The sequence below is a fragment of the Lutra lutra genome, chromosome 18, assembly GCF_902655055.1.
Source record: "Lutra lutra chromosome 18, mLutLut1.2, whole genome shotgun sequence".
In the NCBI taxonomy this organism is placed as follows: domain Eukaryota; kingdom Metazoa; phylum Chordata; class Mammalia; order Carnivora; family Mustelidae; genus Lutra; species Lutra lutra.
In genome coordinates, this window is record NC_062295.1 from 606743 (window position 1) to 631236 (window position 24494).

At 64.9% G+C, this 24494-nt stretch overlaps 4 protein-coding genes across 20 annotated transcripts; 2 read left to right on the forward strand and 2 right to left on the reverse strand.

The window, feature by feature from the left end:
• Positions 1-1895: 1895 nt before the first annotated feature.
• ANTKMT (adenine nucleotide translocase lysine methyltransferase) lies at positions 1896-3109 on the forward strand. 2 transcript variants are annotated; one of them, XM_047713275.1, is made up of 5 exons: positions 1896-2057; positions 2141-2245; positions 2327-2467; positions 2677-2727; positions 2855-3109. In XM_047713275.1, the coding sequence occupies exons 1-5, from the start codon at positions 1896-1898 to the stop codon at positions 3074-3076; spliced, it is 681 nt and encodes a 226-aa protein (XP_047569231.1). In that variant the 3' UTR covers positions 3077-3109. The 2 variants fall into 2 exon arrangements, with proteins under 2 accessions (XP_047569231.1, XP_047569232.1); XM_047713276.1 differs by lacking the exon at positions 2141-2245.
• Positions 3029-7150, reverse strand: CCDC78 (coiled-coil domain containing 78). Of its 11 annotated transcripts, none has more exons than XR_007124359.1 (13): positions 7011-7150; positions 6757-6874; positions 6464-6550; positions 6298-6384; positions 5901-6059; positions 5768-5824; positions 5606-5667; positions 5173-5479; positions 4759-4946; positions 4328-4693; positions 3601-3666; positions 3430-3530; positions 3029-3347 (listed from the first exon to the last, which is right to left on the reverse strand). XR_007124359.1 is itself a non-coding variant. In XM_047713252.1 (13 exons), the coding sequence occupies exons 1-13, from the start codon at positions 7070-7072 to the stop codon at positions 3236-3238; spliced, it is 1575 nt and encodes a 524-aa protein (XP_047569208.1). In that variant the 5' UTR covers positions 7073-7150; the 3' UTR covers positions 3029-3235. The 11 variants fall into 11 exon arrangements, 5 of the variants coding, with proteins under 5 accessions (XP_047569208.1, XP_047569207.1, XP_047569206.1 ...); XR_007124357.1 differs by having other exon boundaries at positions 3601-3765; XR_007124358.1 differs by having other exon boundaries at positions 3029-3350; positions 3601-3765.
• Positions 7055-10562, forward strand: HAGHL (hydroxyacylglutathione hydrolase like). The gene is given in 10 exon segments (XM_047713277.1): positions 7055-7159; positions 7928-8134; positions 8495-8559; positions 8649-8770; positions 8843-8950; positions 9028-9131; positions 9365-9391; positions 9393-9467; positions 9788-9867; positions 10126-10562. Coding segments are annotated over 10 exon segments (1062 nt in total). The 3' UTR covers positions 10295-10562.
• A 29-nt stretch (positions 10563-10591) lies between these two features.
• CIAO3 (cytosolic iron-sulfur assembly component 3) lies at positions 10592-18268 on the reverse strand. 6 transcript variants are annotated; one of them, XM_047713269.1, is made up of 13 exons: positions 18111-18245; positions 17118-17331; positions 16932-17029; positions 15301-15477; positions 14892-15025; positions 14310-14442; positions 13898-14020; positions 13610-13721; positions 12867-12939; positions 12291-12428; positions 11677-11906; positions 11259-11492; positions 10592-11086 (listed from the first exon to the last, which is right to left on the reverse strand). In XM_047713269.1, exons 4-13 carry the CDS (start codon positions 15307-15309, stop codon positions 10998-11000), a joined length of 1275 nt encoding a protein of 424 aa, XP_047569225.1. In that variant the 5' UTR covers positions 15310-15477; positions 16932-17029; positions 17118-17331; positions 18111-18245; the 3' UTR covers positions 10592-10997. The 6 variants fall into 6 exon arrangements, with proteins under 6 accessions (XP_047569225.1, XP_047569223.1, XP_047569227.1 ...); XM_047713267.1 differs by having other exon boundaries at positions 15301-15442; positions 18111-18244; XM_047713271.1 differs by lacking the exon at positions 17118-17331 and having other exon boundaries at positions 11677-11834; positions 15301-15442; positions 18111-18268.
• Between the last annotated feature and the right edge of the window lie 6226 nt (positions 18269-24494).

Consider the following 24494-nt stretch of genomic DNA (forward strand, 5'->3'; position numbering starts at 1 on the left):
TGCCTTGTGGCTTTAAAAACTGTCAGGCTGCTGATGATCCCACATGCTGATCTCCAGCCTGGACCTCCTCCCTGGACTGCAGACAGTTACCTCCCTGTCTGCCCCCTTCCCCTCACCAAAGACTGACTTAGCAAAGATCAGAGGAGGAGGAGAGGAGGGTATGCCCCTGGTCCTCCTCCTCCTGTCCGGAGGTTTTTGCACTGTCCAGACGGGCACCAAGGATGGCTTCCTCTCTAGGGCTAAGCAGCCCCTCCCCTTTGGTGTCTGTCCTTTCTGGTCAGCTCTGCACATCCTTTCATTGGAAGGAGGCTCCTGGCCACACCAGGGGCCACTGTGGACCACCCTTCAGACCACCTGTCTAAGAAATCGAGGGGCAGCTGCTGTGGGGTAAGCTCTTGGTTGGACTGCGGTCTCTACGCACCTGCTCTGGGAAGTGCCTGAGCCTCCAGTGCACTCACCCTCCTCGGAGAAAGTGCAGAAATGCGGCAAGGGCAGTTGTGGGTGTGGCTAACAGGGCCAGAGAAGCACCAAGTCCTGGGTCGGGGGGCTTTGTTCCTGCCTGGGGGAAGGGGCCGGAGGGAAATGGTGCGGGTGAGCATGTGTGTGGGGGCCATGGGCTACGGGACCTGGCCCGTGGGGCACCCCCGGGCACGTACACTCACATGGGTACGCAGCCAGCTGCCCAGTTCCCCTAAGGCAGAGGAGCAGAGCATGGGACGGGAACACGGGTGTTTTGGGGTGTGCATAGAGGAGTCGGGTTAGGTGTGTTCAGTTGTCCAACAAGTTTTTATTTGGTGCCGGCTCTAGGCACTGGCAATAATGCAAGGAATGAAAGACCCAAAGGAGACAGAATGCTGTGAGCCACCCCATCTCCCCAGTGCCCAGATCTTGGGAGCAGGGCACTGGGGTTCCCTGCCACCCAGGGACACCTGTCTTTTGGGACTGGTGGCAGCTGGGCCAAGTACAGGCAGGCCTGTGGGACCGTGTGTAGTGGGGGTGGGGGTTGACGCCCAGGCCCCTGACCAGAGCCCTGGATGGGTACAATCCCCTCACAGTCCTGAGATGCCCGGCCTCGGGGTGGATGAGGAGTCCGGCCCTAACCACCCCACCCAGGCTCTGTCCCCCCCACCTCCCTCTCCCACCGCAGGCTTTGCCAGGCCACTTCTCGGGTCTCAGGTTTTGGGTCACTGTTTGGAGAAGGAAGGTGGACTCCCCCTCTTGGGGCCCTTTCTGGCACCCCTGTGTGTGGGCCAGCTCCCCTCCCGCCACACCCACAGAGAGCCAGCCCCAGCCCGCCCCAGCCGGCTCCGGCCCCCGTCGTCCCCGGTCAGCTCGCTCTGGCCCGGGTCGGCCCCGCGCCTCGGCGGAGCGCCCCCTCCCTCAGACCCCCGCGCGCCCTCCACGCCCCGCGCGCGGACCCAGTCTTCGGCTGCGGGGAGGAGGAGCCGGGGGACTGGCCTTCGGGCTGTCCCGGTGGGCGGACACGCGCCGCTCCGAGCTCCACGGCCGCCAGCGCGGGGCCCGCGGGAACCCCCTTCAGCCGCAGCACCCCGTTTCCCTGGCGCGTGTAGCCCTCTCGGAGGTCGGCGGCCGTGTCGCGTCTCCCTGCGCGGGGACGCGTGGTCCACGGGGTCGCCCTGGGCGCTGGTGCGCTGGCGGTCGCAGGCTTCGAGCGGGACCGGGGCTGGTGGGGAGGGCGGGGGGAGCAGGCTCCGCGGCCCGGAACGCGCGGGAAGGGCACCGGACCCCGGCCGGAGCGCCAGTGGACGGCCGCTTCCGGCTCCCGCCGAGGCCTCCGCCCCGCCACTTCCGGCGTGGCCTCCTGGGGCCGGGTGGGCGCGGCGGGGCGTGCTGTGAGCTCCCGGCCGGCGCTTAGGGCCGGTGCGGCGGCGGCCATGGAGCAGGACGACCCGGGCGAGGCGCTGGCGGAGCTGCGCGGGCGGCGGCTGGGCGCGCGGGAGCTGCTGCAGGCGGCGGCGGGCTCGGGCCTGGCCGCCTACGCCGTGTGGGCGCTGCTGCTGCAGCCCGGCTTCCGGCGCGTGCCGCTGCGGCTGCAGGTGCGGCGCGGGCCGGGGCGGGGCCGGCGGCGCGGGGGGGCGGGGCTCGCGCTCGGAGACCAGACCCCTGCCTCCCTGCGCAGGTGCCGTACGTGGGCGCGAGCGCGCGGCAGGTGGAGCACGTGCTGTCGCTGCTGCGAGGCCGCCCCGGGAAGACGGTGGACCTGGGCTCTGGCGACGGCAGGATTGTAAGGACTGCGTGCGGGGTGGGGGCCCCCTCGCCGGCGCCCGGCCCGCCTTCGGGTCCCCACAGCCTCCTGTGCCCACAGGTGCTGGCCGCCCACAGGTGCGGCCTCCGCCCGGCCGTGGGCTACGAGCTGAACCCCTGGCTGGTGGGGCTGGCCCGGCTGCACGCGTGGAGGGCGGGCTGTGCCGGCAGCGTCTGCTACCGCCGTGAGGACCTCTGGAAGGTAACCCAGGGAGTCCGGAGCCCGAGACCCCACACCCGGCCTCCACACTTCAGTGCTGGCTTGGCCCGGGAGCTGGCAACCCAACCACAGGTTCTCCGGCCACCTGCGTGGGCTGGGGCCAGGACTTGGAAGCCACAGTGGCCCCATGCCCACCAGACCTCCTCCTGGCTGGGGCCCTACTCCCTGCCGGGGCGACCTTCTTCTTGCAGGTGGACCTGAGGGACTGCCGCAATGTGTCCGTGTTCCTGGCCCCTAGCGTGGTAGGTCTGGGGCTGCCAGCGGCAGGGGAGGCGCAGGACGTCCTCCCGGAACGTGTTAGGCCTGGAGGAGCTGGGCAGGGCGGCCGTGTTCTGTCCTGCACCCCGACCCTCCTGCTCTCTCCCACAGCTCCCACTGCTGGAAGACAAGCTGCAGGCAGAGCTGCCCGAAGGGGCCCGAGTGGTGTCAGGGCGCTTCCCCCTCCCCACATGGCAGCCCGTGGCTGTGATGGGTGAGGGTGTGGACCGTGTCTGGGCGTACGATGTCCCGAGGGGCGGGTTGGCTGGTCAGGCGTCCCCAGGACCCAGTTCTGCCTCAGCCCCTGGGCCCCCCAGTTCTCAGGCTGGCTGACCATTTGCACACAATAAAGACTCGTGGACTCGTTCGGACTCTTGTGGGTGCAGGCTGGGTGGATGACACCCCCCGACCCCGCTCCCACCCAAGGGGGTGCTGTGAGGAGGGCTCCATGCTGGCTGTGAAGAAGAGTTCTGCCCTGAGTTTGACAGCTGGCTAGCGGCTTCGAGTCCTTGGGTGCCGCGGCTTGATGGGTGATGTGGTCCCCATTCCCCAGGCATCCTGTGTACCCGTGAGCTTCCTCAGCCTCAGGATTTCCTGTTTGTACCTGCTAGGAGGGGTTCGGGTCAGGCACCAGCCTGGCGGTGCTGTTACCTGGGACCGAGGCCTGCAGGTCACACCCAGCCCACCTGCCAAGGTGCTGGTCCACGTACTCCTGTAGCTCAGAAAGTTGCTCCTCAGCCATTGTGGCCCGGACTAGCAGTTGTGCCCGCTCGCGTTCCAGCTCCGCCTGGCATGGGGAGGGCGTGAGCCACAGGGCCAGACACAGTGTGAAAGGGCCCCAGCCAGCCTTGCCTTACCTGGGTGCACGGGAGAAGTCCAGGAGCTTCTGGTGGATCTCGGCCCAGGAGGCAACTTCCTGGCCTCTGTGAGGAGAGAGAGGGACAGGCAGGAGGGCCACCGTCCTCTCAGGTGTTGACCGATGACCTTGCTCAAGTTGGGACCTTAGATCCCTGACTTGCCTGCTGGGAGCAAGGTCAGGACAACATGTGCCCGCGTGTCCACTCAACCCTGTTTGGGACTTTGAGCTGTCCATCGGTACGTGGGGGCAGGGCAACCCAGGCCCAGAGGGCCCACCGGCCGGCTGCTCAGAGGGCAAAGCCACATTCTAGGGGTTTATATCTCTGACACAAGGCCTTGTGCATTGCACAGGAACATGGAGGCCCAGAGGCAAGGGCTGTGAAAGTCACCAGGCAACATGCTTCTGTCCTGTCCACCCCCATCCCGGGCCAGAGCCTCTACTAGCCATCCCCCACACCTCTTCATCCTTAGGTACTCTAGGTTTCACTGCAAGGTCCCTTTCTCCGGGGATCTCCCTGGCCCTCCATTCAATGTTAGCCCCTCTCCTGTCGGGCCCCCCCTTCCCCCAGGCATTTGGCCGTCTCCCATACAGACCAAAACCCAAGGCCACAGGTGGGCCACCTTGTTCACCCACTGCCACCAAAACACACCACCCAGGGCTTAGAGTTGGGGAATAAATGAATGACCCCCTTCAGGTCCCCCCACTACCCACCCCAGGGTACTCACTGTGGGTCTGTGACCCCCAGGGAGGCTTCATTGGGCCCCTTCTGTAGGAACAAGGGTGGCAGCATGAGCCTGGTGAGCTGTGCTAGGGACTCCCAGTCGGCTGCACGAGGCAGGCCTTTGCTGAGCCTGTGATGGTCCTGGGGTGTGCTCTGGGGTGCTCGCCCCAAGACCAGTGTAGGGCAGCAGGGAACGCTCACCTGGGCCTGCAGCTTCCGGAGCTTTGTTTCCTGCCTGGCCCGGTCTTCTGGGTGGCCGAGTTTGGTGACCAGGTGCAGAGACCGGGGTTCCAGGTGTAAGGTGGCTGCGTCAAAAGTAGCTTTGGGGGGTCCCAGGTGCCCACTGGAGTCTGCCAGCACCTGCTGCACACTAAGCCATATGCCAAGTCACATAGGGCCACCCCACCCCGGTGCCCGGCTCAGGGAGGGGCCCACCTGTGGGTCGCCAGCAGCTCCTCGTGTCTACGGCTCAGATCTGACAGGCGCTTGCGGTAGGCACGAGCAGCCCGGGCCAGCTGCTGCTCACGGCTGCGGTGCGCTGCCCGGATGTGCTCCAGAGTGGTCTCCAGGAATGTGCGGAGGGCGGCGGCTGCCGGCTCCTGGCCGGCGCCTTTCGCGTACTCCTGGAGGGGAGGGGGCGGGGCGGTGTGGGGCCAGGCCTGGGGAGGGCGGGGCTTGCTGGGCGCACCCCCGCCCCTTCCCATAGCCCGCTCTAGGGAGCGGCCAAGGCAGTGCCGAGGGCAGGGACCCCGGGGTCTCCCGGAAGCAGCCTGGCACGCCCAGGCTAGGCTTGGTCTCCCCAGGACGCGAGGCCTCCCTCACCACAGGGCCACCCCACCCGGTGCTCACGGCCACGGTTCGGGCACAGCGCTGCAAGTGGAGGGCATACTCTTCGTTCAGCTTCTTGAGCTGCAGCTGCAGCTGGGCGTTCTCTGCCTCCGCCTGGCGCAGATGGCCTTGGCAGGCAGACAACACCTGGGGGTGGAGGCGACCTTGAACCCACACTCCACGAGGTGGGCCTTTGCTGACTGTAGGATGCCACCTGCTAGACCTCAACGTGGGGAGGCCCGGCCTCACCATGGCTTGTGCCGCTAGTTGCTGCCCTGCTGTCCGGGCCTCTTCTCGGGCTCCCTGCAGCCTCTGGCCCAGGTCTGCCCTGCGGACATGCATGTGAAGCTTAGCGGGGACCCAGGGCGGGGACTCCCCGCCGTTCTCGGGAAAAGCCGCTCCGAGCCTGGTGCGGTCCTGCGTCCTCCCTGTCCCGCGTGAGGCAGCCACTCACACACGGGTCTCCAGTGCCTGCCTCTGGGCCTTGTGCTCCTCCAGCGCGCGCTTCCATTCTCCCTGCAGGGTGCGCAAGCTCTGGGTTCCTGGCACTGCCCAACACCACCCTGGGCTAGGACAGATCCGGACAGGTCCCCAGGCTAGGTGGCTGCGCACTCACGCTCTTCCCCAGCTTCTGCTGTTCATCCTTAGGGCTCAGAAAGTCCTCAGGCTGTGCCTGTAGGAGAGAACTGGTCCCAACCTCACTGTCTCTGCTGCACCCCTGCTTGGCTCCCACCCAGCCAGGCACTCACGGCGACCTGGGGTCTATGGTGGATGGAGTGTCCCTGCTCCCAGGCCTTGTGTTGGAGCCCCCGTGCCAGCTCCTGGCGGCGCCCCAAGGCAGCCTCTTGGGGGGCTATGCGATCTCCATGCAGCTCCAGCTCCAGCACTCGGCTCTCCAGCCGTAGGACCTGTAGGGTGACCGGGGTGAGCAGGTGCACTTTCCTGTCAGGCCACCCAGGGTAAGTCAACATCACCAGGGAACATACAGGCACACACAGCACACACGGGAGATGTGGGTATCACAGACGCTGCATGAGCGTGTACAATCCCATGAGCATACCTGGGCCCCTCACAGCACTGGTCCCAGGTATGCACCCTCCCGCCATGTGCCTGGGCCGGCACATGGGGGCACCTTCCGGCACCCACCTCACTCTTCAGCTCAAAGAGTTCAGCCTCATGCTGCTCCCGCATGTGGTGAGCTGAGATCTGCAGGTCAACCAACTCCTTGGAGATCTGTGGGTGGTCAGGGTAAGAGGCGGTGTCCGGGGGACCCTCCCTCCTGCTAGCTGGCCCCCTAGGGCCTCACGCGCACCTGCAGGCACCGCTGCTCACTCAGCTCCAGATCCGAGGGAAGCTCTGTCTTGAGGCAGGCTGCCCAGTCCTCTGCTTGGGGCAGAACCTGGGGAGGCATCACCCCCCCATCCCCCACTGTGTCTTAGGCTTGAACAGTGGCCTCCACTCCCAAGGAGAGCTGCCAGCCATGCACTGCCCCCTCCGCAGTACCCCCTCCACACACAGACTGAGGACAGTTTCTCCTGGCCTCTGAGGGGTTAGGGAGGAACCCCGGCGCCATGGCAGAAACAGAAGTGTCCTGGAGAGACTCACATTCTCAGTGGCCCCAGGTGGGGGTCTCGGCCTGGGGGCTGTGGCTGCTGCATGTTCCATTGGCAGAAAGGACTGTGGCCTCCCCAAGGGCAGTGCCGCCTTGCCAACCCGCCTGTTGCTGCAACACAGTGGCTTGTGTTGCCAAGGCCTCTGCTGGCCCCTGCTGGTCCTGGGGGTGTCTGGGGCCCCACCCACCAGGGGAGCCAGGGAAGGGCACTCTCAGCTCCTTCCGTATATGGCTACCCATCCTTCACCTGGGAAATGCAGACCGGCGCCTCAGTGTTGACCCTGGGTCCTGATGGAAGCAGGAGTTCATGAGAAGGGCCAGCACAGAATGGAACGACCGCCGCGGTCACTGCTGTCCTCGCGCAAGGTGCCCTGTCTTGCTGTGGGCGTTCGCACAGTAGGCACCTTCTGTGTGCCCACTGCTTCTGGCTGGGCGCTGGGATGGGCAGGTGAACAAACTGGACAGATTCCTCCGCCCCCAGCCTGAGGGAAGGGGCCGCGGACGTTCCAGTCGAGGGACTGGGGGACTCAGGAGGACGGGCTCAGCCCCGGCGCCCGGAGGGCTCCCTGGAGGCGGCGCCCGAGCGCCGGGCGCTGCGGCCCCCGACGTGCGTGCGGCCCCCATCGGGCACGCGCGCGCCCGCGCACGCGCTCTCCCTACGCCGGAGCACGGGCCATGGCGGCGGCCGGGCCGAGCGCCGCGCTCCGTTAAGGCGCCGTGGCCAGCGCCCGAGGCCCGTCTCTGTCCGGTAGTCTTTGAGGCGGTCCGCGCAGTCAGCCCGTGCGGGTAAGGAAACGGTTCGCGACCCGTGTTAGCGCCGCGGCGGGAGGGGGGCGGGGCGGGGCGGGGCGGGGCGGGCCTGGGTGTGAGGCCTAGGCGCGACGCGCGGAGCGGCGGAGGGGGCGTGGTTGGAGGGGGCGCGCCGGGCGGTTGCGTCGTCGCGAGGGGCGGGGCCTTCGCGGCTGCGGGCTGCAGTGGCGGCCGCGGTGGCGGCGCCGTCGTTGTGGTCGATGCCGCTGGCGGGATGGCGTGCGAACTGGCCGGCCCGGCCTGAGCCTGGGGCGTGGGCTTCCGCACCGGAGCTCCGGGAAGTCCGCGGAGCAGCGAGCGGGCTCCCTTTCCGGCCCCTGATGTGTGTGAGGAGCTGACCCCTCCCTCGCGCAGCCCTGCCTTGGTCTGGAGAGGGGAGCCCCCGCCCTGAGGAAGGGGTTCGGAAGCCTGGGGGCCTCTCGACGAGAAGACGCGGGGTGCCTGAGCTCTGCGACCATGAAGGTCAAGGTCATCCCGGTGCTCGAGGATAACTACATGTACCTTGTCATCGAGGAGCACACGCGGGAGGCTGTGGCCGTGGACGTGGCCGTGCCCAAGAGGGTGAGGGCAGCCTGTGGGCGGCGGGGAGCGCCGCTGGGGTCCCCCGACCACCGTGGCTGGAGCAGGCCCTTTCCCTGCTCTCTGATCTCTGGGCGCATGGCGATTACGGTTCCCGGATTATCTCGGGGCTGCCCTGAAGTTACGACCGTCTCCGACCCCCGTTTTTCTCCTCCCTGGTGCCTCACCGTTGTCCTACGCCCTGGGCGCTCAGTCATTGTCTGCTGGGTCTCCCGTACCTCCACGCCCCCCCGCGAGGCCCCGGGACTCTGTGTACATCACACTTGGCGCCCTAATTGGGGGGCAGAGGGGTGGGGCGGCCACTGGGCTCTTCCAAATCTCCCTAACTCCCGTCCCTTTCAGCTGCTGGAGATCGTGGGCCGGGAGGGGGTATCACTGACCACCGTGCTGACCACCCACCACCACTGGTGAGCGCGGTCGGGGCGGGCCGAGGCGCGAGGGCATCGCCCCTGCCCCACCCCGACCCAGGCGTGATCCTGCTCCCACCCGTCCGCAGGGACCACGCGCGGGGTAACGCGGAGCTGGCGCGGCTGCGACCGGGACTGGCCGTGCTGGGCGCGGATGAGCGCATCTGCGCGCTGACCCGCAGGCTGGTGCACGGCGAGGAGCTGCGGGTGAGCGCGCGCCCGGGAGGGCGGGGAATCGCCTAGGGCCCTCCCGCCTCACCAGCAGCCCGCCCCTCTGCCGCAGTTTGGGCCATCCACGTGCGCTGTCTCCTGACGCCAGGCCACACCTCTGGCCACATGAGCTACTTTCTGTGGGAAGAAGAATGTCCGGATCCACCCGCGGTGTTCTCGGGTACTGGCTGCCCCGCCCCACCACCCCCGCCTGCCTGTGACCCTGCCCTACCTTCTCTGACCTGCTGCCCTCCCCAGGGGATGCCCTGTCGGTGGCGGGTTGCGGCTTGCGCCTGGAAAGCACAGCTCAGCAGATGTATGAGAGCCTGACGGAGACCTTGGGCAGCCTGCCCCCTGAGACGGTGAGTGGCCATCCCTTCCCCTCCTGCAGGGTCCTGTCACCCTGCACAACCCGCACGCTCTGACCCTGACTGGTGCTGCGGGGGTGCAGAATGAGCACTCCAGCCAAGGAGCCTGGGCAGACCAGGCGTGGGGTGAGAGAGTGCGGGGAGGGGCCAGGCAAGCCCAGGTGAGCGCCTCCCCCATCTCTGCCTGTGGCAGCACTGTGCACCCCCTGAGTGCCTCCTTTCTCCAGAAGGTGTTCTGTGGCCATGAACACACCACTGGGCAACCTTGAGTTTGCACAGAAAGTGGAGCCTGGCAATGACCACGTGAGAGCAAAGCTGTCATGGGCCAAGGTGCGGCCACCCCCACCTTCTCTCCTCCTAGAGGTTTGGAGGGTGGACGAAGGTTGGGGCAGAGGGGGTCTACAGAAGAGTCAGACATGACCAGCCTGGTTAGTCGGGGTCCACCATTGACTGAGGCTCCTACTGGATAGGGGAGGAGTAGGTGGCTTTGGATGGGGGCCTGTGCAGGTGGTGGGGTGGCCGTCCTCGAGGAGCTGATGAGGCGAGGAAGCCCTTCTGCTCCCGTCCCCAGAGAGGGGCAGGGCTGAGTGAAGCCAAGTTGCTTGGGGCTCTCGAGATAGGGCTGTGACAGGGGCCTGTGGTCATTCCAGAAGAGGGACGAGGATGACCTTCCCACAGTGCCATCCACCCTGAGCGAGGAGCTCCTCTACAACCCCTTCCTAAGGGTGGCGTGAGTACTGGTTGGCGTCCCCAGCCTTCTTGTGGGGGCCCTGTGCTCACCCCAGGGGCTGCACCCAGAGCAGGGTGTCCGGTGGCTGGCCTGCTGTCCTTTGGTCCCCTTTAGCGTCATCTGGGCACTGCAGGAGGTGCCAGGGGACTGCTTATTGGGCTGACTGGCACCAGGGAGTGGCTGTTCTTTAAGTATTTCCTGCCAACACCGCCTGGCATTTCCCCAACAGTCTCCCCATGGCGTCCCCTCTCCCTACAGAGAGGAGCCTGTGCGCAAGTTCACGGGGAAGGCGGCCCCAGCCGAGGTCCTGGAGGCACTTTGCAAGGAGCGGGCGAGCTTCCAGCGGGCGGCTGAGCCGCTGCAGCCGCAGGCCCGGGCTCTCCTGGCCCTGCAGTGGGGGCTCCTGGGCACACCTCGACAGAAATGAGCCCCAGGAGGACCGGCTGTGGGGCCAGGCAGACATCTCTCCTCCTTCACCCCTTGGCCGACTGAGCCCATGGGAAGATTGCCTCTGGCACCTTCATAGCCCTGCCAAGCTGGCTTGTCCAGACTTGGAGGGTGGGCACCCCTGGCACTGGACTTGTGAGGCTCCTCTCTGGGGTGCGTGTAAGCCCCGAGGCTGGGTGTTTGGGATGCGTGCGGGGTGCACAGGGCTTCTGAACTTTGAATAAAGCTGTGGAAGGGATCATTTTTGATGCTGGTGGATGCTCTTGGACTTGGAAGCGTTTTCAGAGAGATCCCTTTATTAGATGGGGAGCTCTGTGACAACACGCCAGGCGGTCTCACCCCACTCTGCCCTCTCCCCCACCCCTGTAAGTGGGGACCCAGCTGTGCAGATGGGACTCAGCGCCTGATCTCACGAGGTCTAACAGAGCCTGCTTCCTGCCCGGAACCGGAGAAATGCAAGCTGTCCGGTCCCAGAGACCACGGCATCCTCAACGCCCAGTTCCAGGTGGGGCGGGTACGCCACCCCCAGCGTGGGGTGCTGTGGGCCGTGCGCTCCTCTCCGGCCAGTGTTCCCTGCCATCCAGGGCCGGAGGGCTCTCCACCAGTCTGGCATGGATGACTCCAGGAATGGGGAGGAGAAATCCCACTTTCGCTCTGCCTCAAGCTGCCCACGGGCCTGGGCCTTACCTGGGTCTCCAGGCAGCAGAGAGAACACTGATCGCAGACCTGGGCCCACGGGGAGGTTCTGGGACCTCGTGGAACCTCTGGCCTCCTGTGATGGGGAGTGTGGGTGAGGGCGGGCTGGAGGTCCCCTTGACTGGCTCTGGGTCCGGAGTCCCATTTCTGTGTGGGTTCCAGCCTATCCCTGCAGCTCAGTCAGGGTTTTGGGCTGGGGTCTCAGGACATGAGCTTCGTGGGAGTCCAGTACTGGTTAGGCAGCCTACCACCTGATGCTGAGGCCAGAGCTGGCCGTCTCCACTGCGCGGTAGCTCGTGTGCAGCAGGCGGCCAGCTTCGCTCTGAGCCCTGCCCTGCAGCAAGTGCTCGTACAGTTCTGGACGCCAGGCGCGTCCTCTGGCACCTGCGTCGTCACTGTGTCGTACAGCATCTGCACGTGCTGGAGCAGCTCCTTGCCGGCTGTGCCGGGGGCCTTGAGCTGGCCTCCGCCGTTCAAGCAGCCTGTCGCAGAGCAGGGCAGGCGGGAACACGGTCACGGGATGCGCCTGCACATGGGGCGTACAGCCCAGCCCCTTCCCACACTGGCTCTCCTGAGCCTCCGAGCCGCCCAGGCCGGGGAAGAGACGGAGCCCCCCACCCGCCACCCCTCCCACAGCCCCGGAAAGGGCCCCCGCGCCGCAGCTACCTGCGGGGCAGGCCATGACCTCCACGTAATGGTACGGGCAGCGCCCTCGCTTCAGCTTCTGCACCAGGTTCTGGATGTTACGGAAGCCGTATGCAGCGGCGAAGTGCAGCAGCACGCGGCCCTCTTTCTCCAGGGTCACCTCCTGGAAGTCCTTGTTCCTGAGGGGAGCACAGGCTGGGCTCCCTCCTGCCTCCCACCCCTGTGGGCACATGGGCCACCCCGACCGGCTCCTCCGTGGAGGACGGTGATGGAAGGGAAGGGTGGGAAGCTCACTTTGCTTGGTGTCCCGAACCCCAGGATGGGATCCCCCTCCCTCCTGACGATGGCCACCAACCTGGCGAGGTCAGACAGCCCCCAGCCCCCAGCTATGGAAGAGGGCATTATGTCGGGACAGACCCTGCCAACCACGGTCTCTGGGAGCTCTTGACCGCCATGACGGGAGGCAGAGCCCTGGAGAGCACTGGCCGGAGAGGAGGTATCCGCTCCTGCCTGGTGCCCTGGGTCTTTGCCAAACCCACCCTGCTGTCCTCCAAGCCCACCTCAGCCAGGAGACCCAGGCCGAGGCTGCCCCAGCTGGGCTAACCTGTTCCCAAGCTCCAGCCCTCCTCACTGACCTCAGGGGTCTGTAGGTGACCTCATCCACGTGGATCCCAAAGAGCTCCCGGGCTGCATGCCGGAACACGTGCTCCAGGTAGCCCCCGGAGCCCCCGCCTCTATGGCTGGTGGGCTCTTGGGCAGATGCGCTGTTGCACCTAGGGAGCAGGGCACGGCCTCAGGGGGCAGCAGCTGCTGTCCACAGGGCTTTCAGAGAGCTTCTATCTCTCGAGTCTGACGGACCTGCTCTCTGAACGGGAAAGGAGTCTGAAACCTGGGGGCTCTGTGTGTCAGGTGGTAGCTCAGGTGGGAGAAAGATTATCCGTCTGTTGAGTAACCTGTTTCGGAAGCTCAGGCCTGGGTCGGGTTGGGGTCGGCTGTCCACCGGCTGTCTCATGAACCTGACCACCTCTGTGCACACCGAGACAGACCACAGAGCAGACATGGGGCCAACCAGAAGGAAGCCACGTGGGGAGGAGCAAGGGAGGGGACACGAACCACCTGCACGCGCTCAGTCCTGCTTGTCAAGACATCGGCAGCCCCCAGACCCACACCACGAGCACCCTGACCCCACTCCACACTAGAAGGTGACTTACAGACTGTCCAAGGGGGCTGGCTCCAGCTCTGAGAGGGAGACCCCTTCTTCCTCTAGCAACTTGAAGACTTCTCCTACAAGAAGACCCCAGCACAGATGCTCTTCAGCTGAGATCGCAGTAAAAGTGGTGAGGAAGCCCATGGCACCCGCGCCCCTGGCGGACGGACACCCTGACGTCCACCTCCCAGCTTGCGGGTGGACGAGAACCCGGCCACAGGGCGGAAGGAGGACCCACTTCTGAAGCCCCTCAGAAGAGCCAGCCCACGCCCTGGACCTGCAGCCCGCCCTCGAGCCGACACAGCTGGAGGGCATGCCCATTCCCGGGGCACGCCTGCAGCGGGGTGCTCCTGGCTCCCCACCAGGCGGACCAGGGCGTGTGTTCGTGCAGGAGGCCTTCCCCCCACTGGCTGGGCTCCCAAGCGTTCACATCTTCTGTAGCTGAAGCCCTCGGGAGACTCTGAGAGGCTGCTCAGCTCAGAAATGGGGTGGCCCACCGGAGCCAGAGCAGCTGGCAGGGATCTCCACCCACTCCCCACACAGACTGCGGGAGAGCAAACAGCCCGGTAGTGGCGGGGGCCGCTGGCCGCAGTTCTCCGAGACCGAGGAACAGGGTGAGGTATGGCCTGGCTCGCTGGGGAGGACCGGGGCTGCCTCGTTCCCAGGGGACGGCGCCTCCAGCCAGAGCTGACGGGTGGGACCCCGGCATGCCGTCCGTGCCCTGGGCTCAGGGCAGCGGGGACCGACCTGTGGTGACCACGCAGTCCACATCACGAGTCTGGTGCACCTGGCTGAAGAAGTCTGGTCTGGAAGCTTCCAACTTCTTGTCATAGCAGGGCATCACTGTCACATGGCAGATGCCGTCAGGGGTCACGTGCTGCTGAGAGACGTGGGGATGCGCAGTCGCGGCCTGGCCCGACAAGAGGGGCCGTCGGCTGAGGTGGGCTGACACCAGCCAGCGGCTCTTTGTGCGGGTCTTGGCTTATCGTTCAGGATGATGGCAGTGACTGGCTCACAGCTGGAACGTTCCTGTTACCTGCTGCTGGGCAAAGAAGTCCTTGACCAGGGAGCCCATGACCTGCTGCGGGGACCGCGCTGTGCTGAGGTGAGGGACGAGGAAGCTCCCGTGCGTCTTCTCCGCATAGCAGATCCAGCCTGAGGCCGACACCGGGAAGAAAAAAGGAGCATCGCACTGGGTGGGCGGCAAGTGACAGGACATGCTACAGGGGACCGACTGGTGCGAGGAGTTACAGTCCCATTACGGAACGTTCCCTCGCTCTGCTATCACTGTCGAGTGCTGCTAGCATCCGTGAGATCACGGTCTCGGGGAACTGAGTGACTCTCAGGGCACCCTCCTTCCGCCAAGGAGGCCATCCTGGCAGAAGCCTGCGCTGCTCCCCCCACCCCAGCGTTCCTGCTCCCCGCGTCCAGCAGTGTGGACACACCTGACAGGCGGACGTGAGCACAGGCAAGGTCTGCGTGGAGCTGGCCTGTCCTCGGAACCGCTGCACAAATTCTCCGCTGGCTCTCGAGGAGACTGAAGTTCCTCGAGAAGGTGGTGTCGAACACGTAGTGCACCCCTGAAAAGCAAGCACCCACCTCACTGCCACAAAGGGCGGCTGAATCTGGGAGGCCCTGCCGGCCACGCCCCGGGAAGCTGTTGCCACCTGGCTTGTCAGGGGACCAGCCACGTCCTGGTGGCACGCAGCCCACAGCCTCCAGCCCAGCTCTTGGCTCACAGAGGTCGACCAACGTCGATGTGAGCCGGAACCAGGGAAACGGGCCTTGGTGACGATCACTTAAACACAACGCGAGAAGCAGGTAAGCGCCAGGTCGGGAGAGCATGGAGACGACTCAGAAGGTCTCTCTTAAAAGGCTCGGCCTCCTGTGTCAAACCAAAACTCTGCCTGACGTCAACTTGGAAGGTTCTGGTGTGTTTTGAGTTCAGTGACTCAGAAGCCCAAGGCGCCCCCTCGTGGGACCCTCCCCCATGCTGAGCCGGAGCGCTCCCGCGATGTCTGGTGCCTACCGATTTTCTTGAAGAACGCAGTCAGCTTCTTGGCAGTGTCTGTAGGAGTCAGCTGGAATCTTGCGGCCAGCGACGCTCTGGACTGGGGCGAGACAGAAACCACAACCAGCCTCCGCTGACTGGGGCCGCCGTCTGCAAAGCAAGGACACGTGCTCACTCGGCAATGTTTCCGCACTCATCCCCAGGGGTCCAGTGCTGGTGAGAGCATGCCCTGTCTCTGGGGCATGTCATTTCTATGTGCAGGTGGGGCCCAACGCTTTAGTGTTGGAATAGGACAAGTCACTGACATCCCGCTGACGCACTTTGAAAATGAGGGAGTCACCCGGAGATCGGCCCTTGACAGCAAGAGCAAAGGATGCTGCAGTCGATGTCAGGCTAAAAACGTCTCCAAGACCGTCCACCACTTACCTATTGGCATCTAGAATTTTCCGCAGTTCCTCATGGCTTTGCTGCGTGATGAGGACGGTCTCCGCGGAGGTGACACAGCCACTGCATGCCAGGCAGTCACCCAGTGAGATCTTGGCCTTCTCTAGCTTCTGAGTCCCTCCGTCCTGGAAGCACAGCACGCGGTGTTCAACAGGGCCCCCTGCACAAGGACACGAGCCCTTGGGATAACGGGACCTACAGGAAACCTTGATTCTCTGGCTCGCAACACTGACTACCAGCGTGGTAGCTGGCTGGCTTTGAATGCCACTGCATTTCTGAAGATTAAATATTTGTTGGAGAAGTACGTCCATTCTATATATAGTCTAGCTCCACCGAATTCTAATCTGGGCACCAGCTCAGCTGGCGCATCACAGGCACATTAATGAGGCCCACAGCCTGTCCGGGGTGGAGCGTGGGTGTGCGGTCTGCAGAGCTGCCAGAGGCTCCTAGTCTACACTCGCGGGGCTGTGCAGAGGGGAAAATGTCAACGGCCAGGCTCCAACAGGAGGATGAGAAAGACAAGGCTGAGACGAAGGGGGAGAGGGCAGAGTGAGGCGGCAGTCTGTGAGCAAGCGCCAGCCTGGGAGAGGCGACAGACACTCGGGCAGCAACAGCCAGACGCCAAACGGGCGCAGAGCTTGGTGTGGGACGTGGGCCTCCAGGCCGACGTTCTGCAACTTTCCCGAGATGCAAGAGACCCCAGCTGAGCACCTTTACTCCCTCTGTAAATTAAGGAAGGGTCAGGGCCAGGGCGAGCTGCCGGGGCCCAGAATGTGACCAGCAGGTTGAGGAGACGGGGACCCCCTTCCAGCCAAGCTCATCAGGGCGGCACTTCACACCGAAGCCGCGATTTGAGCTCAGTGTGGTATTTTTAGAGTTGGATGGGCCTAAAGGCCCAGGCTTTGATTTTGTGCCAAGAGACCTATTCCCAACTTCTCTCCACATCAATCACTGTTGCTTGGTACGGCAGGGCCCACTGATGCCCCGACCTCTCCTGGATCTCTTCACTTGTGGGACCACCCCCCCCAACCCTGAGGTGGTGTTTCCCTGTGCTGGGCTAAGCTTGGGCAGGAGCTGTGGTGTGCTGCGGGGTCACGCTCCTGGCCTGAGCAACACGTCCGGCTCTCTCCCTGTGATCGCTTGACCCCCGGTCCAGCCCTGCCCTGTGCCCCCTGAGGCTCCTCCCCTGCCCGTGAGAAGGCTTCTGGGCCAGGTGCACCCATGCCTGTGGCCCACGGGACGGCACAGACACTCTTGAGGGTCCAAACAGCAGATGGTCCTTAAACCACGATCTCAGTATTGTGCGGATTATAGGAAGCAGGTGTTCGCCGACAACAAGCTGATGAACTGGAAAATCCCACACAGTGAGAAGCGGAGAGGGAAAGGGAAGACAGAGACCCACCAGCTCTGCAAGAGGATCCCCTCTGCAGACCAAGTGAAACTCCACGCTGGCCTCTGTGCCCCTCCACCCGAGCCCCCGCCCCATCCCCCCCCCGCCCTCCTGGCCTTGATGACAGTGAATCTGACCGCCGTGAGAGGTCTCCCGGTCACCGTACTCGTGACTGCGAAGAGTAGCACGCACATGCTTCTGGTCATCTGGGCCGGAACTCTCACCTGCGTGACCTGGAAGTAACTCCCATCTTCTTCAATGTGGATCTTGGCCACAGCCTACTTCCTGTGCTCTTATCCACCTTCATGGGCTTGATGCAGTCCTGGACAAGGAAAGAGACCCCAAATGGGGGCCTGAGTGCACGGAGGTTCCCCAAGAAGAGGAGCGACCTGGTGGTCACGCCAGCACACCTGACTCCTCTCGTCTGGCCAGCGGAAGCAGTCTTAGCAGGAAGGCGGCTGACCGTGCTTGCACACGGGGTACACGTTCGAACAGCCCGCCAGCACCAGCGGATCACTCTGCGGCTCACAGCCAGGTGGAGGCCCGCACTGCCGGCTGCACGCTAACGCCCTGCAGCCTGCCCGCTCTGAACTTTACTCTTGTTCTCAGCACGCGGACTGGCCACTGGGAGGACACCCAGGAGCCACCGTTTCTGCAACTCGGCAGGAATGCTTTGGTCACAGGTCACTGCCCTGCCCAGGCCCCAGTGAAAGGAGTTCCTTCTTCTCCCAACTCCCCAAGTTCTTGGGGGGTCTCCCTGTCACAAGAACCTCTCTGGCAGTTGCCTTCCCAGGGATGGTGCGCCCCAGAAAGCCCTGCCCGTGGTGATGTGCCCAGCCCCGCGCCCTCCCCCTCCCGGGCCTGGTCCCGCACAGCCAGTGCCCTTGATAGGGAGGGACACCTGACGAGGATGACACTCCCTTGCAAGTGCAGCTGTCCTGCCTCCCTTAGGGGCAAGCTCCGCCAGCGACGACCACACACCCCGACGGGCACCGGGTAGTCAGGGCAGGTGACGCCATGGGACCAGCTCCTCGTACCTCCGGACCGTCCCGCCTCTACCAGAGGGAGTGGACAGGGTCGCCCTGGCCCCAAGCCCAACACTGCCCGGGGGGGTGGGGGTGACGCCGGCGGCCCTGCCCGGCTTCCGGGTGCGCACGGTGACGGGCCACTCGGCACGCCCCCCACCCGCGGCCTTGGCCAAGCCTCGCTCCTCGAAGCCTCGCGGTGCCGTAGCCCTGCTCGGACCATTGGCATCCCCGGCCGCGGCTTCCCATCAGGAGGAAACTGGCCAGGGAGCCGGAGGCCTGGGGGTCTCGGGCGGATCCCGTTTCTCAGGGGAAGAAACTGACCGGGTAGCGGGGCCCCACCCCACACACGGCCGCCGCCCGCGCGGGCCGGCCCACCTGAGAGGGCCCGATGAAGTCATCCAGGTCCGTCAGCTGCAGCGCCCCGCTGAAGGGCGACGCCATGGCTGCCGTATTGTCGCGGGGCTCCCGGCGCAGAAGTCGCCAAAAGGGCGCGAAAACGGCAGCGCTTTCCGCCACGCTGCCGGAAAGCGCCCCGCGCGGCGCAATGCGCGTCTGCCCCCAGCCGCCGGGCGCCTGGAGGGCGCGCGCCCCCTGCTGGCTGGCCCAGTTCCGCCGAGGAACCTGTCGCCTTCCCCGCCTCTTGGGCGGCGGCGGAAGGAGCCGAGAACACCAGAATGACGTCTCTCTCCCCCAGGGCTCCCCTGCCGGCCAGTGTGCGGCCCCGGAGTCCTTGACCTGGGATTTTCAGAGGCAGCGGCTTCGCTGTACTGGGTCTCACAGACGCTCGAGACCCCAGAGGGGCGCCCGGTCCCTCGTGGGCCCTCAGTCTGGGCGGCGGGTGAGGAACGTGCGGGTGACAGGGACACGGGCGGCTGCTGACATTGGCTCGGCCTCCGAACGCCGTCCTCTGTTACTTGCGGGACCCCATGGAGAAGACTCCGCTCGCCCGTGAGATTTCGCAGCGCGGAGCAGGGCTGCTGCCGGCTAGACGCCGGTCTCCAGCCGGTCAATCGCGTCGAGTCCAAGCTCAACGTCAGTGACCACCTTTTATCAGGGCTCTCTCCGGAGGACTCCCGGAGCTGGGTCTGGCGTGCGGCGCGAGCAGGGCTGGGCTCAGCCCAGGGCGTCCGGGGGAACCTCAGGCCTCAGGCCCCAGCCTAGCCTGGGCTCCCGCTCTTCTTGGGAGTTTCCTGCCCCAGTGTGGGCTTGTCCTGGAGACTCCCTGTGGGGAGACCTGCCTGTGGGGTTCTTGGCGGTGCAGGGAGCCCCCCACCCCCCCCCCCCCCCCCCCCCCCCCCCCGCTGGGGCAGCCTCCCTGTGGGGCCGGGGGTGCAGCGGCTCCTCTGGCTGCCAGGACAGGAATTTCCGGTCCTGCGGCTGGGCCTGGGGGGAGATGTTCCCCAGCAGCTAAAACCAGGTGGACTTCCAGGCCCCACCCATCCCGCCCCACAACACCTGACCGAGGTCTGAGATAGGATGCCTGAAACTCCACAGTCCCAAGTGGTTCTTAGGAGTAGGGAGCCCAAAAATAACCTTGGCTTCCCCGGAATCCCCCAGGGGAAGTTCACCGAAAATACCGAGCATAAACAGGCAGCGGTGGGCTGGGGGCAGGATTGGGATCAGTCAGGTGGAGTGAAGGAGGGGGCTTCCACAGGAGGGGCTCCGGCTGAACTTGGGGTGCAGGGAGGGTTCTCCCAGCGCAGGAGTGGGGCGCGCACCACCAGGATGCCAGAGCCCACGTGGGTGCAGGGCCGGCCTCCACCTCCCTGCCCCCCTGGAACCCAGGTCTGCAGCGCAAACCAAGTGGAGCAAAGGGTGGGGGATAAAGGCGGGAACAGCCCAAGTGCCCTTCAGCAGACGAGTGGAGAAAGGAGCTGTGGTCCCTCCCTGCCACGGAGGAGTACTCAGCTGTAAGGCAGGCGAGCCAGGGACGCCCACTGCCCTGAGGATGACCCCCCGAGGACACGAGGCTCCGTGAGAGGAGCCCCACAGAACGCCCCGCATCGCTGGACTCCATTTCCAGGACGCCTGCAGAGTCCGCGCCATGGAGACAGCCAGTAGCTTGGGCCTGGGGAGGAGGTTTCCGTGTGCGGTGATGAGAAGCGTTGGAGAAGGAGGTGTGGTTACACCTCCCCGTGAACGCAGCTGAGGCCTGGACTGGGGCGCGTGCACGGGGTCCCTGGGGCAAATTCTGTCGTGTACGTGTTCCTGCAACTTAAAAAGAATGTCACGTATCAAAAACCGTTGAATTGCACAGTTTAAGTGGGCGGATTGTAGGATATGTGAGTCTGTATCTTGTTGAAAGCGGCGGCCCCAAGGTGCCTCCAAGAGCAGGACAGTGAGTGAACCAGAGTCCTCTGGGCTTCCAGCCCCCAGTCCCACCATCCCTGTGGGGTGCCTGGGTGGCCGAAACAGCTTCTGGTTCAGAAACTCCACCTGGGGGTCTCCAATACCGCACGCGCGTGCACACGCACGCACACGTGCTGAGGGCCCCTGGAGACCCTGAGGCCACCAAGCCGACGCCGTGCCTGCCTCCTCTGTGCAGCTGCTCTCACACCTGAGGATTGTTTCATCATCATCATTACCGAGTGCCGGCCGCGCGCTTCCCACGTGCAGCGCCAGGGTTTACCCACGTGGGGGAAACGGAGGGCCCTGCAGCCAGCCGGGCCACGGGGTGTGGGCACCCCTTTCCCTGAGCTGGGACAGATGCAGAGCTTGGCTTCTGCTCCAGGTGTGCCTGCAGGACCCCCTTTGCCCAAAGCCGGCCGGCAGATCTTTGGGCGGGAGCAGGCACAGTTTCTACTGAGATGCATGGAGCTGCCGACCCCTCCTGCAGTCTGGGGGACTGGTCGCAGGGACAGGGCCTGTGTTAGTGTCTAGTGCTCCTGCAACAGGGGTCACACGACGGAGAGTTTATAATAACATAAATTTTTTTCTCGGTACTTGAGGCCACAAGTCTAAGGCCAAGGTGTTGGCAGGACCTTCCAAAGGTTCCCTCCTGCCTGGCACTGCTCCTGGTGGGCCCGGGCAGCCCTGGGCACATGGCTCTGTTCCTCCAGCCCCCACGGCTCCGTCGCAGAGCTCCTGTGTGTCTCCCCTGCTGTTCTAAGGACACCCGTCATTGGACTCAGGGCCAGCCTACTACCCAGCATGATCTCTTCTCAAAACCCTCAATTACATCTGCAACGACCCTATTTCCAAGTGAGGTCCATTCACAGGTTTGGGGGGGCATGTTATTTGAGGGGCACCATTCAACCCACCATAGCCCTCATGTCCAAGTTCTTGTGGGACTCTCAGGGGTCAGAGGACAACTGCGTAATGGGATGTGTCTCCCCAGATCAGAGCCCCCCTCCCACACGGACTGCCCTGAGGGGTGGGCTGGGACGGACCACCCGCGCTCGGCTGTCCGCACAGCCAGGCTTGAGCCAGCAGGTGTGTCTGGGGGGCAGACAGCCCATGTGCGGTAGGAATACTACAATCCAGGGTTGGGAAAAGTAAAAGGTGTTTTGTCTTTTCCAAGGAATGTTTAGGGGCTCCCGTCTGGATCGGTCGGAAGGAAGAGCGCTCAGCAACTCTTGATCTTGGGGCGGTGAGTCCAAGTCCCGTGTTGGGCGTGGAAATTGCTTAAGGAAAACACTTCTAAATGTTTTTAAGTTTTTCTTAAACGTGTGATTTCAAAACATTTATTACATTTCCCCACCTATCTGTATCGTGAGATGCTGGAAAGTAGAAATGGGCTTTGCTCCCGCCCTGTTCCGCATTGGTGTAGGGGGAAGGACGTGTGCTCGGGTGTGGCCCACATGCTTGTGGTGTCCATCTGCCCTGTGGACCCGCCCAGACACTTGGAGCCCGTGTGGAGGCCCTGGGCCCCACATTGGACACGGGGTCGGGGTCAGGGGAACAACCAGGACCCACAGTGGGGACTTCCTGCTGCATCCCAAGCCCCTGTTGGTAGGTCAGTCGGGGTCAGTCACGTAGAACAAGGCTGGCCTCACACCCAAACAAGGACTTGTGGCCGTCTGAATGTGTCCCCATGCTTTCTGTAGACTGGGGACTGTCCTGTTCATGTGGGTGACCAGTTAGGGGTCTCTTCACCATGTGAGGGTCTTCATGCTCAGGGGTTTCTGAGGGAATCAGCGCAGATCCCCGTGGGTCCTGGGTGTCCTTCCCTGTCTACATGGGTGTGGGGCCACAGCCTTCTAGGCCACTCTCTGCAGACCCTTCCACGTCCCTGGGAGGCTCTGCAGGCCCTGGGCTGGGGGTGGGGGTGGAGGGTGAGGGGAGGCCCACACGGGGTGGGTCTGCGTCAGGGCGCTCCTGACACACCCATTCTCAGAGCCGAGAGAGAAAGCAGCCACTCTTAGGAGGACACACAGGCACGTGTGGCCGCTGGTCGTGGCCAGAGGTGTCCCCGTCTGAGCCCCCCGGGCCTCCCAAACCCCAGGTGCACCCTGGGCTCCTCGTGAAGCCAGACTCGTCCCTGGGCTGAACAGACACAGTGTTTGATTTGTTGCAGGAAGTCACCGCGGGCAATGAGCACATCATTAGCGGTCTAATCAGCACGGGGCGCCTTCCCGCGGGGCCGCCACAGCTTGTCAACAGGTGTAATGTGGCCACAGCTCTGGGAGGCCCGGCGCAGGCGGCAATTAGTCGCTAATGAGGAGGCCTGCGGTGACCTGCCCCTCCCAGGGAGAGAGTGGCGTGGACCCGGGGCTGAGGGAGGGCGGGGGTCAGGGCCAGGGCGTGGGGGCTTCTGGGGGCTTCTTCCTCCCCCAGCGGTGCAGGAAGCGGTGGAAGGAGCCGGTCACCAGGAGGGCCTCACCGCTGCGCACACGTTCACAGGCACGGAAGCCGAGCAGGGCCCGGGGCTGCGTCTGCGGGGACACGCCAGCAGGTAGGCCAGGAGGAAGGGAGGCAGCCCCCCACTCGTTTGCCTGACTCGGTGCCGAAGGAGAGAGCCAGGAGGGCCTGGGTACCTGCAGCACCGGTCTGTCGCGGGGCCTGCAGGCCGTGGCCCAGGGAGCATCGGGAGCACACGGAGCGCTCACAGGAGGGGCCCCCCTAAGGCTGGTCAGCCCCCCCCCCACCCCATGGCACAGGGCAGGAGGCTCTGCAGGCCTCCGTGAGCCCTGTGGTCCTGCCATGAGGCGTGCCAAGGCCAGGCCGGCAGCCCCGTGGTGCCCACACTTTGTATTCAGCCCCCGGGTCGTCAGGGGGACCCTCTGGGGCGTCTGGGGAGGCGAGTGCGGGGTGGTGGGACCCTGGGGCTGCTGGCTGGGGCGGGGTCCTGTTGGGAGATCCCAGGCTCCGGGCCGTGGATGCCTGCTGTTCACGTGCACCGGTGCTGGGCCCTCACCCAGCGGTGGGGGGCTCGGCTTCTGGAGGAACAGCCCCCCTCCACCATCCCTGCCCCCCATCCCGGGTTCTCGGCTGGCTGGTCAGGCTGGGAACCCCTGGTCGGGGCATGGGGGGGCCCCAGTGCGGCTTCCCTGGCGGATGACAGGCTCAGAGACTGGAAGGGCCGCCCATCCAGACCCTCCATGGGGCTGAGGGTCACACACATGTCCACGTTCACGTCTGGCCTCTTGGCAGCCAGCAGCACCAGGTGGGCCTCTGGGGCACCTGCTTTTTGGGGACATGGGCATGACCCTTGCCCTGCTGCCATGTCTGCGCCTCCTTCTGACTCCCCATCTCTGTGGTTACCCACCTCTGCGGACCCCCTGCTGGCCCTGGGCAGCCCCTCCAATGTGGTCCTGCCTGCCACCTGCCACCTCTCCCCCAGCCCCCATGCCTCTGCTCCATGGAGCTCGGGTGGGGCTGACTTAGCACCCCCGGGAGAGCTCGGGGGGCCTGACCAGCACAGTGACTGGAGGGCCATCGGGCCCACTTGGGTTCTCTGCATGGTGCTTTCATTGGTTGGCGGTCAAGCCTGGCCTGTTCCCTGTGGGGGGAGGGTCACCCTGTGGACTGGGCCCCAGAGCCGAGCCTGGAAAGACCCCTGCTTGGGAGGTCATGGGCCCTCCTCAGAAGACCCCCACCCAGGCTCCCCTTCCCTCCTGCCCTGAACGTCTCCTTGGAGGACACCCTCCAGCTCACCTACTTGGGCTGTGGCCGTTAGGAGTAGGCAGGCCCCGGGTCTCCCACACTCCATAGAAGATGAGGTCTCTCTTACGCTGGGGTACTGGGAGGAGGGAGCCAGCTGCCTGGGTGCAGACAGGGCTAGGAGCCACTCAGCAGACTGAAAACCCCATGGCCGGGTTCACGCCAGCAGGCCCAAGGAGCAGGTTCAGCTGGGCAAAGGGCTGTTCCATGTCCCCTCAGGACAGCCCCTCACAGATGCCGGTGCGCCGGGTCTGGCCCGCCCTCATCTCGGCCAGTGCAGCCGGCTGCCTCAGGATCAGCAGAGCCCAAGTAGAAACCTGGGGTCCGCTCTGGGATTGCCTCTTCTCCCCGATATTGCTGTGCACAGCTGGGTGTGCCGGCCCCCATCACCCCAGTCTAGCTGAGTGTGAGCCTGCTCTGCTCCTCTGAGAAGGCGTGAAGGCAGCATCCAGGATAGTCATGCTGGGGGAGGAATGATGGTCACGGGGAGGGCCTGAGAACCCAGCAGGCTACCCCAGCACCAGGGGGCCAGTGGGGACACACGCAGGCTCCAAGACATAGCCCAGGCCTTGGGAGGCAGCGGCAGCAGGCCGATGGGCACCCAGGTCAACCCTGATCCTGGCCCAAGCCCCACCCAACCCTAGGACCTGGCCCACA

Coding starts and splice junctions, on each gene's coding strand:
- CIAO3 (XM_047713266.1), bottom strand. Junction 12,940..13,609: donor GGACTGCGTGGTCACCACAG/GTCGGTCCCCGC, acceptor GTCTTCTTGTAG/GAGAAGTCTTCAAGTTGCTA. Junction 11,907..12,290: donor GTCACCTACAGACCCCTGAG/GTCAGTGAGGAG, acceptor TCCTCCACGGAG/GAGCCGGTCGGGGTGGCCCA.
- ANTKMT (XM_047713275.1), top strand. CDS start 1,896: ATGGAGCAGGACGACCCGGGCGAGGCGCTGGCGGAGCTGCGCGGGCGG. Junction 2,246..2,326: donor GCTCTGGCGACGGCAGGATT/GTAAGGACTGCG, acceptor CTGTGCCCACAG/GTGCTGGCCGCCCACAGGTG. Junction 2,468..2,676: donor GCCGTGAGGACCTCTGGAAG/GTAACCCAGGGA, acceptor TTCTTCTTGCAG/GTGGACCTGAGGGACTGCCG.
- CCDC78 (XM_047713250.1), bottom strand. CDS start 7,072: ATGAACTCCTGCTTCCATCAGGACCCAGGGTCAACACTGAGGCGCCGG. Junction 4,947..5,172: donor GCTGTGCCCGAACCGTGGCC/GTGAGCACCGGG, acceptor CCTCCCCTCCAG/GAGTACGCGAAAGGCGCCGG. Junction 3,766..4,327: donor CTGGGGGTCACAGACCCACA/GTGAGTACCCTG, acceptor CCTTGCTCCCAG/CAGGCAAGTCAGGGATCTAA.